Consider the following 20,854-nt stretch of genomic DNA (forward strand, 5'->3'; position numbering starts at 1 on the left):
CCGCATAGTTTTATTATTATTATATTTTGTTTTGGTCATAAGGGCCGCACATTATTTTTATATTATTTATATTTGTTGAGCCAATAGGCAATTATATTACTTTAGTTATTTATATTGTGCGCACTAATCGCTACCCTATAATTGATGAATCTATTTATTTTTGTGTTGCTGTGAATTTTATATACACTTTCTACTATTTTGTTACCAGCAATATATAATATTTAATTACCGTTTTTAGTTGTGTCTTGTGTATTATTTCAAATTCTAGTTTTAAGTACGCCACGAAGTAATTCGGAAACCGGGCGCACGGCCTATTATTGTACGTACCCGGCCCGCACAGTGGTAATTAGTAATACATTGTTGATAAGTTATTAAAAATTTAATTAATTGTATTGATGCATTTAAATCACCTTGATTGGTTAAAGTTTAGAAAATTATATTTAATAAAATTTTGAAAACGGTGTGTATTTTTATCATAATCTTATATTTTTGTGTTGATTTAAGGGCCCCCTAATAAATTTGCCTCAGATCCTAAAAATCCTTAGGATGGTTCTGCCCGTCCTGATAGTATTTTATTATAGGCAGGCGCGAGCGCAAGGGGGGGATTATAAAAAAATTTCCTGACTTACAAATGTAATAGTTATTTCAAAGCTCACCGTTGTGAGACTTGCAAATGAATTATATAAATACGAATATATATAATATATAACAAGTAATAAAGCATACTACTTATCAAAATTTTATCTTAATTTTTTCCTAAGTTCATCCCTGATTAGAGACATTATAATATTGTTCAACACAAACAAATTAGATACAACCAAAATAAATGAATATAACAAACATATAGACCAGCGGTTTCCTACCTTTTCGGAAATATTACCCGCAAACCGGGTAAGATATTAGTAAATACCCCTACCCGCAAAAGAAGCGCGTGTGCCAGGCCTAACGTAAAAACCGCACCATAGGGTTATCGGTTATTCGCATCCCAATTAAATTTTTTTCCAGAATAATAGATATATGTTTTATGTAAAGAACCGTTTAAGTTTTTTATTTTTTTACTCATTCTTATTTAAAAATGGTTTGGTTCGCTGAAGGTAATAGAGAGTACACTGAATAAATATAATTTGAAGATATTAAACAATAATAATTATAATATGAGGTTATACATAATAAGTATATAAAAAAAAAATTAAAATAAATTGGTCCAGTTTTTACCCTTCAAAAATTACTATTCCACCTCTTGGCGGGTAATTACCCGCTGATATAGACGAACATCATTTTAGACTTAAATATCAACTGGGTGTAGTTGTGAGAATGATGTATTGATTATAATTTTCTTATTAATTTTTTTTTAATTATTGATTCCAGTAAAAATTATAAAGCTCGAAAATTACAATAACAACATAAATTAATCAAATTAAAATACTATAAATAACAATATCATAATATTAAAAATATTTACCTAAGTAATAAAAGTTTAAATAACGAAGTGCCATGAATGAAAGAAATCATAAGAATAATTGCAGGTTTTGAATTAGACTTTAGAATTTCGAAGATATTAAATGGGATATTAAGGGACTGAAGACAGTTAAATATGATATTACTTTTAGTAGGAAAGGAGGCAGTACCGTACCCAGAATTTGTTTTCGGCAGGGAAGGGGGGCTTGAACATTCATTCTCAATTCTATAGGAAAATAGGAAATAATTTTAAAACATATAGGTAGGTATATACACATACTATTTACTATTTATTTATTTTTATTATTATTATTATTATTATTTGTTTTGTAAATTGTCACAATTTTAAATCTAAACGCCTTTCTTTTTATTGATGCAAACATATTTATAATAATATCTTTATCGATTTGTTTGTCTCTATGTATATTTAGAAGGGCTAACCCATTTAATCTTGCCTCGCCTGTAGAGTTTCTTAAATAGGTCTTGATTCTTTTTAAAGAAGAAAAACTTCTTTCGACCAATGCCGTTGATACAGGCAAAATAGCAAGAAGTTTTAGTAAAATATAATAATAATAAATCTTCGGGACATTTTGATAATGTGTCCAATGTATTTTTTGGTAAGTCATTTTCTTCATTAGACTATTTTTGTTTCCAAAATTCAAATTCATTTTTTAATAAGTCCATGTGAATGTTGTGATTATTAGATCTTAAATATTCTTCATAAAATTCAATAGCTGGCTTTATATTACTGAATGATAGATTACCAATTTTATTTGGTATTCAAGAAAATAAAGAAACAAAAATATTAGAGTTCATTTTAAAACGTTCATTAAATGATTCTAGAATATCATCTAAAATGGATAATATAATTATTGTCTGTAGTAAGAAACATGATCATTATTGAGTATTGCATAATTATCTCGGTGTTTTTGAGTCCCAACTACTCTTGGTATGATTGGTGATATACCAACTTCTTTTGTAATTTTACAAGTACAATGAAACATAGCAACAAAAGTTTCTTCAGTCCGAAAATCCTGTATTTTTTGAATTGTCTATTCTACAGATTATATTGCAATTGCAATTATATGCAATCTATTGCAAATCTCTATTTTCTATTTAAAGATATTTGGAAATAAAATAAGTTATTCCAAAAATCTTTTCCAAAATACAGATAGTTATAAGAAAATTAAAATTACACATACTCGTAGATTTATGTAATGGAAAAGCTGCTTTGTCATGTTCTATTTACATAAGTTCTTTCAATGCACTTATTATTTCAATAAAACCTTCAACCAAAATTAAAATTGACTCATGTCGTTCCACCCATCTAGTCTCGCAAAATTTGTTTAACCCAGAAAAGGATTTAGATTTTAATTTTTTCCGTAATATAGTTGACCGTTTAGCTGATGCACGAAAACATGCACTTACTTCCTGTACAACTTCTAGAGCATTTCTTACTTGTTGCACTTTTGATGCATCGTTAAGGCATTAGTTTAAATAAGCTACATACTTTTTTTTTAGTAGGTATATCAATGAATCATTACCGTCGTCAATCGTCATTAATACCTCGTAGCCTCATAACCGTTGCTAGGCCATAGGTCACCCTCCAGTGGTAGTTTTTAGGGAGGGCGAAGGGGGCGCTCACCCCCCTTGGATTTTTTTTGTGCCAACGATTATGTTATGTATGTCATATTGTTTTCACAATATAATATGTTCAAAATTTTTTTGTAATTATTTATTAATTTTTTTTTTTTTTTATATCAATATGAAATTTGAATGGATAACAATGGAACAATATGCGTTATTTTTAATTAAAATTTCACTAAAATATGCTTAAATTGCTTTGAATTTATTACTTTAGTTTTGCATTTATTATTCATGTTTTTTTTTAGATTGTAGCCAAGTCAATGAACTTTTTACTATATTTTTATATAACATTATGTACATGGTTAGAGGTAAATATGATTCAGAGGCTGTTATTTTATAAAGATTCCAATAAAACTAAATATTTAAATTATGAAATAAAAAATGAAAGTTATATGTCAATTAATTATTATAGGACCATAAACCAATTGTATTCTAAATTTGATATATGGAATTATGTTGAGTGCCAAAAAAAACCAAATGAATTTAAAATAGCCCCCTCCTTGATATTTTATCAAAACCGCCACTGCACCCGTCTACATTATCAATATGATATGAACCCATTACGCATTACTAAAAAAATATCTTTCCAAAGATTTCGGGGGGGGGGGGGGGGACCCAAAAGTCCCCCCCCTGGATACGGCAGTGAAAGGAGGTACAATCAAAGATAGTATGAAATATGAGATAGATAGTAGATTACAGATGCTTTCTTCTAAATTGAGTATACAGAGAACAGAATCTAGTTATTAGAATTTAGTTGTTAAGTATAAGAAAGTAATAGATGATGGTCAGTGCGTAATCGGTTAAATTTGATTGTGAGGGATCTGGATAAGATTATCTCATTAAACCATATTCGATACTTAATACTTATAATCAAGGCTGTATCTGGGGGGGTCTAGGGTGCCTTGACCCCCCCCGAAATGTCTTCAATATTTTATGAATGTTTAAAATACTTATTTATTTTTAATACCAACATAAATATTTTCAGTCAAAAATGATTTAAGTTCCAATTAATCATTGACTGCTTTTAATTTTATATCATATCAAATGAAAATATGATATTAATTTTAATAAAAGATGATTGAATCTTTTTCTGTCTTTTTTTTAACAAAATATCAAAAGTTAAAATCTTACTTCAATAAAATTACAATATACACATTTTGGAACCCTCCCGAAAAAAATTTCTAGATTGCTTATAATATCCAACAATATTTCTGATCGCACAGAAATATTTGGATTCTTTACATTTTATCACACATCCATAGGCGTATCTAGCACGTTAATCACCATATGCCCGCCGGCGATCATAGTTGATCATTACTACTACGCCACATGACCCGCCGACGACCATAAATTCATATTTGAACAAATGCTTATTGGGGAGGTCCAGATTCAAACCCCCTCCAGTGCCAAAAAAAAAAAAAAAAAAGAAAATTGTTTTATTATTGATGACGTGTAATATATTCATAGTTTCATTATTAAGGTCGATTCACACTATACGGAACGTCAACGTCACGTCACAGACCGGCAACGTCACGTTAAATGTGTTATACATTCACATCAAAACGTCAAAACGTCAAACGAAGCGTCAAATTGTAGGAATCAATGCAGTTTACTGAGGTTGCTTAGACCATATCCAGGCTCAACGATAAACGGGGACATCGAAAAACAAGTATTCAATTATAGATTGTCTCGAGCTCGTCGTGTATCGGAAAATGCTTTTGGAAATTTGGTACAAAAATTTGGAACTTATTTTAGAAGCATAAATTTATCCCCTGAGATTCAATTCTTTTCCTATTTTCGTCCATATTACATATTTATGATGATTATCACTGTACTTTTTATGTGCCATATTGTAAAGTTAATCATATAAACGAATTTTTTCTATTACATTTTCATCATCCATGATAAAATAATGAAAAAATAACTAAAATATAATTATTTAAATTTGACGGAAACGTTCAGTTGTCACATTCATACTATACGAACGGACAAGAACGGACTGGTTGCGTAACGTCAAAATATAGTTTTCGATAAACGTTGCCGCTTCGTGACGGTGACGTTACGTATTGATGACGGTGTATGTGAACATTGCGATATAAATACATAGTAACATATTTTGACGTGCCGTTGCCGGTCTGTGACGTGACGTTGACGTTCCGTATAGTGTGAATCGACCTTAAATTGGTAAAAAAGATGTAAAATAATATCTATTTATAGCAGTTATTTATCTTATTTATCTGTGCAACGAAAAAAAAAGACAACGATTATTTTTGTTAAACCACCCCAGAGCAAGATTAAATGTACGCCACTACCTGTATCGATAATTTCAATACCATGTTTGGTAGACAACATCGCAACATCTCGTTTGTCGTGCCATTTCGCATGTCTGTATATGATTGAAGTATGTTTGTCATTTGGTCGCCAGCAGGCATATGGCGTCAAAAGTATAATCATATTATCACCACACCAAATGGTCGCCGGCGACCATACAAAGTTATAACAATATTTAAAATTAGAACGTATTGCTGATAATTTTATTCTTGGAATCAATTTAATAGCTACAGTAGAACTAAAGATATAAATACATACAAATTAATAATAACTTGTGAAAACACATTTGGCGTATCAATAAATGACCGACGTATGACCGCCGGCGGATTAGTGACTAAAGCAAAAGAAATTCCCGTAGTAAAATTGAAGGTATAATAACTTAATAGTGCAAATCCAACAATTTAAGTATCTAGGAAGTACGATTCCATTTCTTTTATGATTATAATAAAATACGAAATAAACATACAAAATCGCTTATGCATCAAACTGCTTTTAAATGTTTCTAAATGTCTATTTAAATCTAATCGGAATTCACATTAGAGGTGTTGCCGTATGTGTAGATAATAATGTAGTGTCGCATAAAAGACAACAATTGTAATATTATTATTTTATAGATTACAATAAACCGTGGTTATTATATATATTATATATGATTAGTTACTACTTTGAATGAATTGATTTATGCGTAGAAAAGACATTTTGATTTTTTAAAATATCCTTAGTAACATGTGATAAAAATATGAATAAATAATTATCTTTTATGGAACATATTTTTAGAGGACTTTAAATATATTTCTTAACAAATATTCATAACGATAGCAATTTTTTTTTTATAATGATTTCAATTTCACGAAAATTCAATGAGTATTTTTTAAATATAATACAGATGCAACAACGGTTGCGATACAAATTGTTGTCTATCGAAAAACTGACTTTTCGCACACGGCAGGGGGGGTTCCGCCAACAACGACGATGTACAAATGCGATATCTCCGATTGTGCAGGCGTTGTACCTAGACATTGTTGGGCGCCGGGGTGTATGGCAGCGGGGGAGAGAAATTGCGACTTAGTCTCGCAGCGGAAAAGCTCAAGACGCGCGCGGTACCTCCCCGGCGACGCCGGTGCGAGGATCAATGCACCGCGAATTCCCCGAGCATGAGTCATCGCGGCGCGCGTTGCAGTGACGGCAGCGGCGCATCGATTGGCGAGACGTGCGCACGCTCTTGCCTGCCCGCCGCTGGAGCTTCTTCCCACGTAGGAAAACGAGCAGGCGCCCGCGCGCGCGCGTCGGTGCGACCGACCAGTAATAACCCCGTCGTCATCGCCCGGCCGCGCCAGGTGAACACATACCGCGACACATCGCGTCCCGTGCGGTCGTGCCCGACAACGCGTCCCGCGGAATCGTTACTGCTATTACTATTGTTTTTATCGCGAAATAATTTTTTTCATTATCATTGCCGTTGCGGTTCGCACGGACCGCGAACGCTGTTGGCTTCGGACAGCGATGGGCTCGTAAAAATAACAACAACAACAACAACAAAAACTTACCACGATAACGACGAGGATCGCGATCGACTGTGCGCCGTGGCCGTTATACGGTCACGTTTCTCACGAGATCCCTGGCAGCACGAGGTCTGTACACCACCGCAGAAAACGATGCCGTCCATCCCTGCCGCAGCAGCCGCCGCCACCGCCACCGCCAAACATGTCTAAGAAGTTCCGTCGGTTCTATGAGACTGCCTTTGATTCGAAAATCAGTAAGTCGGACGAGGACCTGTTGTCGGCCGACAAACAGGACGCGGCCATCGCTCACAGGCTGTCCAATCAGCTGCAACTGTCGGCCAGCGCCAGTTCCGTCCAGCTGTTGCAATGCGACGCGGACCACGGCGCGATACGCGCCCCAGCCACCAGGCAGCCGCCTAAAAACCGGTTTCTTGGCTTCTTGTTGTCGCAAAAGAGACGCAACAGCGGCGGTGGCGGCGGCCAACGGTTCAACAGCAAGTATCGCAGTTCAGACAGCATGGTGACCAGCAGCAGTTTGAGCCTGGAGTCCATCACTAGCGATTCGTTGAGCTCGCACAGTTCCGAGTCGCCGTGCTATAAGCTGCGGTTCCCGGAGCCGCACGTGCTGTCCCCAATCTCGGACAAGTCGTCGCAGGACGCCGGTGCCGAGATTCTGCAGGATTTCGATCGCCGGAGGTCATCCGCAACTGCCACCGTCGCCGTTGCCACCGCCCCCACCGCGTCCTCCGTGGTCAAGGCCAAACCACCGCAATCGCTGGGCCTGATCAAGTTGAACAAGGACCATCATCAGCATCACGGGTCCGACAGTGGTATATCCGTGGGCTCGAAGCCCGGTGACAGCTATCAGGAGCTGTTGGACGTGCCGTTTGACATGCCGAAATTGAGGCGCAAGCAAAAATCACAAGTCTTCCATCACGCGGAGAAATCGACCATTACCACCACCACCACCAACACCACCATCACCACTAAAACCACCACCACGTTGCAGTGCCCCTCCGACGGCCCATCTGAACTCCCTTTCGACATGCCGAAGTTGAGAAGAAGACAGAACTGCAACACCACCAACTCTAACGACGCTGCACTGCCGTTCGACATGCCGAAGCTTCGAAAAAGGCAAATGGAAAGTTGCGCTCGAGTGATTTCGTTAGATTTTGAGATAGGCAGTGACTTAAGCGCATACAATGCTTCCCGTATAAACGATTGCCAAGACCACGACAATGTTACCGACAGGTCTGAATGCGAACAACTCGAAGAGCTTCCATTTGACTTTCCTAAATTAAGAAAGACCAATTTACAAGATAAGGACGACAAAAAACCGGATAGGAGTAGTTTGTTTCTCAATGTATTACCCGACAATTGTAGTGCTACAATCAGCCCAAACAATAGAGCATTATCGAAAACGTTCCAAAATAAAAGTAAGTTTTATTTATATATATCCAACGAAATAATATTGTTTTAATAAAAAATAACGTTTTATTTACTTGGGTTGATTACTTGATTAGTCATGAAATCAAATATTTTCGAAAAAATTCGTTATACTCGTAATTATAATATGAATATTAATTATAATACAAAATACTTAAAACGGTTGTTTTTTTTTTTTAAGCATTTTCAATTCCAAATTTTTTATTATTTTTCATTACAGTATGTAAACATGTAGAGAATAGTAATTCAATAAATCGAAATTTTCTATTATTAGAATAATAAATAAATTTCTTTGATATTATTTCTATATAAAACAACGATTGTAGGGGATAACTTTTAATATATACTATTTAAAATGTTTATTACTTGACTCCTCTAAGAAGAGAACAAATTTTTATGTAAATAGATATATCTGAAATATTATGAACTGTAATTATTGCCTATTAATATACATAACATATAATTACATCTTAAAAATATCTGAACATATTACTAAAGTACTAACTATTCTCAACTTTGTAATACCTCTTATTAATGGACTTACTAATTAACTAATTACCAAGGAATACGGTCTGTAAAATTGCATTAATATTTCACGTTTTCGTACGATGGATAGTATCATAATGATTTTTATTAAAAAAAAATAAAATAATTGAAAACATTACCTAGTTATGTATAGAACCATTGACACACAACAATACGGTAATACACATAAGATAAATGTAAAATAAACAACAAAAGAAGAAAAATTTTGAATAAACAAGAAAAAGTATATAATAAAGGTTAAACGATAGTTTAAATAGTTAATTTATTAGCTACTTTTCGTTTTTATATGCATAATTACTATTTTTATAATTTTATCTTCTTAATAGTGAACATATCTTAATAGCTTAGTTTTACTAACTATAACTATCCACTAATGTTTTAATTACTTTTTTTTTATTTATAATTTATTTTTTTAAATTTTTTTTTTAACAACACATTTATGCCATATAATTTTACACTATTGACATCTGAATCAATTAAGAATTTTTATGATTTATTGTTTGTTTAATAAAGCATGTAACACGCATAAATATACTCAAGTATATGCCATTTAAAAAATATAATGTCAAAAACCAAACTTTTTATGAATTGGACACCCATACTATCGTTTCGTTGTCAGTTTTCACCCTTGTGCTATATAATCCCTCTCTCAAAAAGTAGGGATCCAAATGTTCATAGATATGTGAGGGGAATGTTTTTATGACCTCGGCCATTATTTCAAATATTTACCGAATGGTTCCAAATGTAATACCAAAAAAGTTATAGCTATGTAATACAGACTAATACTATATACGTGTACATTGTTCGCATATTATCAATATTATTACATTTATAAGTAAAATAATAAAATTATAATTTTAAAAATAACGCTTATCTAATAAATAATATCATTAAAATAAAATTATTATTTGATTGCAATATAAAACTATATGCAGTTAATAAAAATAATAATAATTGATATTCAACATTTTATATCCTATGCACAAATAGTTAATTATGCAAATTGATAAATAGGTCGAAATTATTCATAAATTACCATGTTAAACATGTTATGTTCAATCAATATACTTAGTCAACATAAATTTTTTATATGGGGTAGAATCTTATATTAATGTACATAATCATTTATGTAAATATTTTTTATAGTAAAGTACTTTAATAAACATTTTTATTGAAAACTACCCTCGTTCTTATAATATTAAATAGTTTTAAATCTTAATACTACCTACCATATAATTTATATAGTTGGTACTTAAAGTTTAAAGATAACGAGTGTAATCCTCTTCTAAGTAGTATGTTCAAATAATAATACTTTGGTATGCTATAAAATATAATGTAAAATTTAATCTATCTAAATTAGAATTCATGTACTACAATTTTTAACTTAACTAATTTTAATGTTTTATGTAATCATTTATATGAATTTTAACATTATTGTTGCAATACAATTTATTCGGATTAATTGACCCCATTTGTCGGTTTAAAGGTAAATCCTAGAAAAAAAATCTATTTAGAACCTTAATTCATACATAAAAAATGAATCAATTATAATTTAGTCGTAAAACTTTTTAGTATTTGATACAGTAATATTTTTTGTTGTTAAATTAAAATAATTTTTGTTAAATTTTAACATTCGATTGCTTTACTGCAATATTTTAGAATCTCAACCATGTTAACATATTATCCTGTTTTTTACTTCTTTTAATTTAATATTAAATTTTAATTTTTATGTTTAGATCAGCCAAACCGTCCAACATTAAGTTTATCAAACATAAAGCCTTTGCATTATGTAGAAGACGTTGACGTTTCTTTACCCTTAGATCAACAATGGTAAGTGTTCACATCAAATGTATAAGGATTATTTACATAATTAATTTAAAAAATGACGAAAATACCCTGTCAATTAAGTTTATTCGAATATAAAAAATCAAAAGAAATCTTTGTGTACATAATATATTTAATTTTATGATACTAACTTTTAAGTAAGAATATAAATAATTCAATCACTAAGATAAATTGACAAAATATTGATAGGGTGAATTTAATAACTGTTGGGTTGTATAAGTAGCGAACATAATAATATTATACAGTGTAAAGTGTTCTCGGCTGAAGTGAAATCAAGTCCCCAAACATAATAATTAAGTTACTTATTTTAGAAATAAATTGTAATTAACCTAAACATTTTAATACGTTTTATCATTACCCTTTACTTAGTACTGAGTACTACAGCTGAAGAAATTCTAATATTAAAAAATAATTTTTAGTTATGTAATTGAATTGAAAAAAGTATTGAAGTTTTAAGTAATAACTGATTGAATATTTTTTTAATAACCATTGTATATTTTTTGCGCTGCCGTGACCTAAAATATAATAACATCAGTGTATACTTAAAAATAATTTAATTTCGTTAATGCATTTTCATTACGTTAAAGTTAAAGCGATAAGATAACGATGAAATACAAAATTAATGTGAGATTACTGTATTCTCATTGTTCATCATTAGATATTTGGCATCAATGTTTTTAAATGTTTACAATAAACTAAGCCATCACATTCAAAAAAACGATTATTAGGTTTTTAATTGTTAAGTGCTCCAAAAAAAACTTAAGATATTAATTTAAATATTGAAAATAGTTATGAATAAGATATGTAAAATGTTTTTAGTATAAAATCTCAGTTACACAGCTGAATAATAAATATATAACTAAAAAAATTACATCTGTGTATTTTGTAAATGTTTTGGCAATATTAAGCAATCCTATATGAAAAATGATTCTGAGTAAAATTGTATGTCTTATGTATCTAATTATGAAAATCGCTTTTTAAAAAAAAAAAAAACCATCCATTTCATGGATTTCTTGCATAACATTGATATTTTCCTAGAATTTCGTAAAATTAGTGAATAAAATCATAATTTTTCTAAAAGTTTGAAATTGAATCTACAAAATGTTCAGATGATAATATAAGTCTTCGTCGTACTTAATAAAGAAATAATATTATACCTATCAAATACAATGAAAATTATGAATTATTTATGGAAAAAAATTACATGTATATCACAGTTTAATCAATTTTTCTTTGATATTTTCGTGTTATTACTTGCCAGATATTATTTGCTAATAAACTAGTAGTTATAACAATTAACAATCTCAAAAGTTGTATTGATAAATTATTTATAACCTCTTCATCATAATTCATTTTTGAATATTTTTGAACCAGAAAATTTAAAATACCTACATAAATACGAATGTTTGGTACCTACATTATTTTTAAAAATAAATATGCTTAAATTGTACGGTTTATATTTTTAACTATATCTACGACTGAAATTTTAATACTTAATGATAACATTTTACTTTAATATATATAGCTAACTTTATACAAATCAACTCTACTTAGTTTTTGATGGTTATTTCAGGTTTTTGAGTAATATGTGCAATAAAAAACTTCGAGTTTAAGCACTCAAAAGTTTTGAAAAATTGTGAAAAATTTACATGAACTCTACATAAAAGTATCGACAAAATAAATATGATTCCAATAATATTACGTAAGAAAAAGTTATTGGTGGTGGCAAAATATCAAACATACTTAGTGAATTAATGAAAAGCTCTGTAAAATCGCTTGATATAAGACTTAAAAATGTTATTAGTATTTAAATCCCTAAAAATGATGAAATTATTATGTTTTAAAAATTAATTAATTTAAAAAAAATTTCAATTTATAACCCAGAGGTGAATTTATGAGGAGGAATGTTGATCCTTGGGCTTTTTATATCATAAATGTATTTAATATTTTTGAAATAGGTATTAATTCATACAGATATAATGATAATAATAGTAATAATATTTCTATTCACCCCTTCCTTCCTTCCTTAAATAAGATTGAGATCCGTCAATGGTATAACAAGTGTAACCTATCATTCATTTTGTTTTATAATTTAAAAAATAACACTGAATGTTTTAAAAAATGAGAGATCTATTGTTGATTATAATTTATAATGGAATCAATTAAAGTGGAGCTATTGTTTTAATTATGAATACATAATATTATTAATTATAATACAAATAAATACACCATTGTTTATCCCCAAAGGAACACTATTAATAATGGTCATCCATTTCAAAATTTAAACAAGGGTTTTATGTTTTATCTAGAACATTAAAACCTACCTCTAATACATCGGTTCCCAAACTGTGCTCCGGAGAGCCCTTAACGCTACGCAATTGTTTCTCAAGGGTTCCTTTCGTTTTATAATAAAATAAATTAATAATATAACAGTTATTAATCGTTATTTAAAACAACGAACATATATATTTTAACAAGACTCCGTCGAAGCAGATATAATTCACTTATGGAGTGTACATACAAAATTAAAATCCTAATAAAAACATATAATTATTTAATTTTATATAATACTCATTCCCATTCCAGGTATTATCCGGCCAGTTTATATTATTATATAAATATTATATTTAAATGTAATATTAAATATACATAATATCATTTGGAGTTTCCTTCTATATACAGGGCCATATTGGTGCCAATCATTAAGATAGGATAAAGTCTAGTTTTATTTATGTCTATCTAGTTGAAATCGTGTTGAATGTAGACAGGCTCAAAAAATGAAAAATAATCATTAGAGTAAACCTAATAGTCTCACCTCGAAGTCAAAAATTCTTTCAGTTAGTTGTATTTCATATTATGTATTTGCTAAATAACGAATATAGCTGATTGAAAATATTACGTGCCATTGGTGTTAATTTTAATTTTTCCACTTGCTTGCTACATAAAATAAACATTACAATTGTATTTTCAAAGTATTGCATTAATACATTTTTGAAATTTAAATAGTTTTTTCTTAGTTTATCATTATTTATTATTGTTAACGCATCACGCATGGGTTTGAAAACTGAAAATATTTCAATTATTTAATAATCTTTGTCTATTATTTATTATTGTGATATACCTACTTACTGGTTATTATATATTTTTATATTAATGATTTCTACACTAAATACACCAGTGATGAATTACACAGATAGTCCGGCTTCATTGTATGGTCAATATCACACTAAAGAATATTTAATTTCTCCCGAGAATAAGAAACCTTATTGTCTTGTATAACTGTACACGTAATTATGTGTAATATATTTCAGTACTTTACAGAGCTTCTGCAGTATATTTATATTATATTTTAATATACAATGATTATGTCTTTTATCAAATACACTATAATTTTTTCGAATCGCCAATAATATTCCTTAAAGTTTCAAACCCACAGCACAAGTTACTGCATAAAATGCAAAATAATATTAATCCATATGTGTCTTAACCTTGTACCTACCTTTTAATTGTTTAGCGAATTCAATACAAATTATGTACGTGATCCTAAACCCCAAGTTCTTATAATATATAATATTATGATTAGATGATTTGTGCATATACATATATGGCGTATTAATTAACGAGCTTAGGAGAAAAAGGAAAAATAAATGTTTTATTAATTTATAAAATGTACAAAAATTAAATATAATAACTAAAATGTAATTCAATAAATTGGTTACGTATTAAATAATATCTAGAACTTAAATGAAACATTTTACATTTATCTCTATAAATAATGAATTTTGTTGTAGCACATGTATAATATTATATATTTAAAATTAGTATCACTTACTATACAAATGATAAAGATATTATCCATTAGTATGTATATTATATATAACATAAGTTCATATTAAATTGTAGTTATTTTGTAATAATAAAAGTGTTGCCTAAAGTTATGATTATTAATAAAGCATTATTTATTAATTTTTAGCTGGTACCACGGGCCTATGAATAGACTTGAAGCAGAAAAAACTTTGCATGGCCAAGAAGAAGGTTGTTATTTAGTCAGAGGAAATAAGGGATCATATGCCTTATCAATAAAGTATGTAGACTTGAGTATAATGCTTCTGAATACATATTATAAAATATAAAATCTTTGTGAATCATTACTTTACATGCAAATCAGATCAAATTAAGTTAGTTGCCTAATACATTTCTTTTCTTTGTAAGATAAAAATAACTATAAACAACATTTAAATAAAATATCTAACCTTTTTCATTAATTTATTTAAGTTACAATTGAAAAAACATGATCTTATACATTTGCTACACCTAATTTTAAGATTATGTTATATTTTTTTATTATCTAAGACACTGTATAATGTGATGAAGTGTGTCAAAATTAACTTACTAATATGTTTTAAAGACTTCAACATTTCTACATAATATGTTACGCAGAAACAGAATTTTTTTTTATAAAAATCAAAATATAATCTTTTAACGTTTGACACATATTAAGTAGTAATCTAACGCATAATCATGTGTGCATTCATCTGTGTGTATAATTTCGATGTTACATGTCTATAATATCTAATGCATTTACTTACTTATATATTTTTTCCCTTTTCATCGAAGCACATGAATTCCAATTTTTAATAATTGTTATTTATAAAATTATCTTATATTTATACTTTTCACGAAGTTCTGATTTACTCATACGATTATCTTAAAAGTGTATTTTTGTTGTACGTACTTTTAAGTTGTCTACATAATGAATTTAAATAAGTAATAATGTGTTTAATTTTATTATTTTTTAGGAGCGCTAAAGGTTTTATTCACATGAGAATAACTCAATCTGGAAACCAAAATTATTTGGGCCATTCAGATAGACCTTTCGGCACCATACCTGATCTCATTAGGCATTATACACTAAATAAGCTCCCAGCCAAAGGAGCCGAACACGTAGGTCTCATTAGACCTTTAATCCACCAAATGTTGTAATCATCTGACTTTAAAAATGTTATTTTCCTTCCATTTTGAAGTATAAATTAAAACTGTGATAGCAAAAATAACATATTATGATATGCCATTTTTATTATTATTGTTTATGTTGTGAAATAATACCATATCGAAATTAAGTGCAATATGTAGTTTAGTATTGTATTATCAACTTTATATGTATTTGTGTTCGTATAAAAATAAAACAAAGTAATTATATTCAATTAAAATGTAATATACGTACTTGAACGTAATTAATACATTTTATATACCTATACTTAACATAAATACCTAATGAAAATTATAATTAGACTATTTTACATTGATTTAGTATAGAAATATATATTTTTTGAAACAAACTTACAACAATTGTTGATTAATTTTTGAAAATTTAATGTTTATTTTCTATTTATTAGGTAATATAATTGTATTTAGTATTTCAAATGAGGAAATTCAAAAATCATATGATAATAATCAGGGTTCGGGACTTATAGCAATTAAAATAACAACAATAAGCGCTAAAATATGCATTTAATTAATTTATTATTAATAATTAGTATACTCGTAACATTAAGAATTTAAAAAAAAAAAACAAATAATTGCTAACTTTTTTCTTAAAATAGATACCTTCCCTGTTTTTTAAATGGTTTTCGCCAATTCATTGATTTTATAATATTATAAAATCAATGGTCAATTGTATAATGCATTGATTTTATAATACACAGATAAGCCATTCTATTGTTAATAGTGGCAGCGGCTAATTGCATTCAGCCGTTAGACGTCGATGTGTTCGATTGCATTCAAGAGGGGTAAACATAGGATAGGTGCTGTTTTGCTATACGCATTACGATAGCTGATTATATTCTATTTTTTGGTTTTATTTTAATTGTTGATATATTTTACTCTGTCGACAAAAAAAAACAGCGTTTCGGATTATTGAGTGGCTACTCACGTTGAATGACAATGTATCAAATTTGGAAATATCATTGATTTTATAATATAAAATATTCATTTTATTTTACTTATAAAGCTGTTTCCACATTTACAAACACATTTTCAGTATATTTATCTTAAAATATTTAATCAATTTTAAAATTTTAAGCTTATGTCTGGTAATATCTGTCAATATGTGAATTGCAACAAATCAAAAAAAAATTTTCCAACATTGAAAATGTTTCGATTTCCGAGATATGAAACTAGATTAGTCATATGGACCATCAATGCAGGTTAGAATATTTTTAATTTATTAATATTAGGTATAGTCGTATAGATGATTAAGTATCTAAATTAGTTTAATTTTATGTTGACATTTATGATAATTATAGCATTAGGACATGGATTTTCGTGAATTTTCATATATAATTATATAAGACTTAGTTATTATAATCGACGTAATAGACAGATTAATTTATTGTTTTAGGAAATTTAAAATTATTATCTCTTGATAAATCAAAACTGTACACTAACTATTTATGCCAAGAACATTTTTTATCTGACCAGTGAATATTTTAAGGCATTTTCATTGGGCGACATAAAAAAAATCATTGCAAAATTAATAAAATCAATATTAACCTACCATTTTTTTATGAACCTAAAAAAAGAAAAAGATACAAATCTTGGAAACTCTAACTGTTAGAGTCTAAAATATTGTCCAAACCCGTAATATATCAATAAGTACAAATAGTTTGTTAGTTAAATGTATTATTTTTATTTATAATAATATAGGTAATGGTTAATAACATATTTTAAAAGTATATAATTAAAAAAAAAAAAAAGAATACAATTTGTCAATATTTTAAAATTAATTATTTTTCACACTTCTTCAAAGAACTTCTTTATAAAGAAATGGTCTTTGTAGGCTTCTTCATCCGGTATTTTAAATCTACGTTCTTTTTTCTGTAAGAATCTAGCTACTGATGGTCTAGGATCAAAGTTAGCTGTACCACCGCTATTTAAAGCAATGTAAAGACGGCTATTAATTGCTTCTCTGAAATAATTAGACTGCTTGTTTGATTTTAAAATGGTACAAGATACAGCGCGTTCTGGCCCATATCTGTGAGGAGTAAGGGATATATATGTCTGCACGAGTTTGGAAAACAAGTATTTGGTGTACTTATTTTTAAATAATAATAAAATTTTCCAGTAAAATCTGTTATACTGCGTGGTGCTGGAAGATTATCTGTAGCATATAGCCCAATGACTTCATCGCTGAACTGACCCAGGTTAGTTTTGTTAAATAGTCCTTCAACATCACATCTTACAGAAGCAATCACTTCTGTTCCATTCTGTGCATTTAAGAATAATTTGATTCGACTGATTATACTTTTTTGTTCACAATCAAGTCGCTATTGCAGAAATTCTATGGAACTTAGGATAATTTAATTTTTAACACTTAAAACACAACGTTTGGCGAAACATAAGAATTTCTAATCATTCGTGTTCTTATATTATTGTCATTTTCATCCTCATATTCTAATTCTACATCACACTGCAAGTTTTTTAAACCTTCTTCTTTTCCACTAGGAAAACAATTAGTTTTAATTATATCCAACGATGCAAGTACTGCCGTTTTCGTAGTTTCTATGTCACATAAAGTGGTCATCAATTTTTGGCCTTCTTTTTGTAATTTTTCAAACTGGTAAAGTATATCCATCATTAATGCAGTATAATACTCTTGGTCTCCGCCTTCTTTCCATAGATTTAAAAACCCTTTAGCTACAGATTTTTCAGTTTTATTTGCATTCGTGTTAGTGATTATTGAACTCCAATGTGTTCTTATTGATTTTAAATTATTCCATACTGATTCACTTAATTTTATAAGATGTTGAACGAATCGTACTTCAAAATGTTCTGGAAATCGATAATACTTGTTTTTTGACTGTTTAGAAATTAATTGAAGCTCTTCTGTTCGTATTGCTGAGCTTCTATAAAATGTAGCCACAGCTTTCACATTTGATTTCCAGTTTTTCACTTCCACTATTGATGCTTTTAAATCTCCAAACGCTAAATCAGACCTTTATGCTACGCACCAAATACAATGTATCTCTTTTTTTAAATGTTTTTGAAGTCTGACCCAGAGACCACTTTTCTTACCAGTGTTGGCACTCTTACCATCGGTAGTTAATCCAGTCATGTTTTGTGTAGCAATGTGTTCTAAATTAAGGTTTTTTAAAATGGTTATAACCGAATCAAGTAAGCCTTCTGCTCCACGCTTAGAAGAATGGCTTTCTCCGAGAAATATATTTTTCATAGCTTTATTTTTATCAAGGTAACAGGCTGTTATGAACTTATTATCAATCGAGTATTTATCAACAGAACTATCAACTTGTAATGTAAAACATTCTGCAATTTTCAATTCGTTTGTAACTGACTCCATGGTAATTTCAGCAACCGTATCTAACATTTCACGATATATAACAGTATTTTTGTAGTGAACTGCAGAAGAGGATTTTTTAACACAAGCAAATTTAGAATCCAAACCATGTTATCCATAACTAGCAATTTGAGCATTAGCATACATTTTCGAAAGTGATCTAGATGGCTAAGAATTAGTAGATAATGTCAATACTTTGCTATCATTATGGACATCAACAACTAATTCAATTAAATTTTTAATAATTTCCGACTCATGCTTTTTAATAATTTTCACCTATGGATGTTTATCAGCCTGTGTTAGCCATAAACGCTGAGTCTCGTCAGCTTTACGAGCGACATTATGAGCCTCACTATGCAAAGGTCAACAACCTTCATCAATTCTCTTTTACCATCACATCTTATACCATCAGCTATTGGGACATGCCCATTACAAGAAAACTCTATAGCTTCTGAAATTTGCTCAAAGCAAACCATGCATTTTAATCCTGATCGCTTCCCCAATTTAATTTTTTTGAGCATAGAAAATGTTTGCAATAACCAAATAACATCTAGTTTCGACCCTTTATACCACTCTGTATTTATCTAAGATTCATTTTCTGTCGTATCAAGTGTACTAGATGAAGAATCGGTACTTGTACACGGTATACGATTTTCAATAGTTAATTTTCTTTTTTTTTCTATATTTTGATCTTTTTCAAAAAAAATAGTATGTAATACGCTTGGTCATTTTTAATATTGGGAGCGATAACGGATTAAATTGATTTTATGTATTAATATCTACAAGGGAAACAAAATAAAAACAATATTACCTATGTAAAATAAAAATTATCTGATTTTTAAATTGCATAATATAAACTACAATGTCAGAGGCGATCGTTAAGAAAAAAGAGAGAATAAACGTATCTAAATCTTTATATGAGTGTTTAATTTAGAGTAGTTTTCAGACACGGATAAGCCCAGGTAGCATATAATATAAAGAGCTCTATAATTACGAATCGTCGTGATTAGTAACTACTAAATACTAACTCGGGGGACTTCTCTCATAAAACATTGATAGGTTATGAAACTTCTGGTCTAGTTGTTATTGTACATCGTTACATGACCACATGTACAATACTTCGCGTTTGCGTTGGAATTTATTTTTCATTTTTCATTCGAATCGCCTAGTTTGCAATCCGTTTAAGTTGTTAAGTTTTAAACAAGTAAATTATTGACTTTGTTGATGTAGTGTATAGTAACTTAAGCTTTAATATTAAATTCTTTAAAAAGTTAAAATAAGATAAGTGTTTTTACAGTTAATACGCGTATATTCTTTTTCTTACCTTATGATTTTTATCATTCATCTTCGATCTCGATGTTCGACGGATGCCGGAAAAATGCCAGAATATTTACGATAAAACAAAATTAAGTACTAAGAAATTTGGCTGAAATAAAAATAGACGTATTATATAATATATATGATTTGTTTTAATATATTTCATAGTAATAACGTAATGATTATTATTGTAATAGGTGATTAAATAACATTATTTATTATTTCATTTCGTCAAACGAAAAAGCCTATCCGAAACCGGTTTTATAATAATCTAATTTTTTAAAAAAAACAAAAACAATTGGCCGTTGTGAATAATATTATTTTTTCGATTATAAATACCGCTATGTAATCTATCGGATTTTTGCTTTACTATTATTCTTGTTTCTAAATAAACAGCCGTATGGCTTAT

General features: G+C 29.4%; 1 protein-coding gene across 1 annotated transcript; it reads left to right on the top strand.

The window, feature by feature from the left end:
- The first annotated feature begins 6,708 nt into the window (after window positions 1-6,708).
- Window positions 6,709-15,931, top strand: LOC112693682. Its single transcript, XM_025568865.1, has 4 exons — window positions 6,709-8,374; window positions 10,667-10,760; window positions 14,749-14,859; window positions 15,575-15,931. The coding sequence occupies exons 1-4, from the start codon at window positions 7,141-7,143 to the stop codon at window positions 15,756-15,758; spliced, it is 1,623 nt and encodes a 540-aa protein (XP_025424650.1). The 5' UTR covers window positions 6,709-7,140; the 3' UTR covers window positions 15,759-15,931.
- Window positions 15,932-20,854: the final 4,923 nt, after the last annotated feature.

Source organism: Sipha flava, unplaced genomic scaffold (assembly GCF_003268045.1).
Source record: "Sipha flava isolate LNK unplaced genomic scaffold, YSA_version1 89_pilon_pilon, whole genome shotgun sequence".
NCBI lineage: Eukaryota > Metazoa > Arthropoda > Insecta > Hemiptera > Aphididae > Sipha > Sipha flava.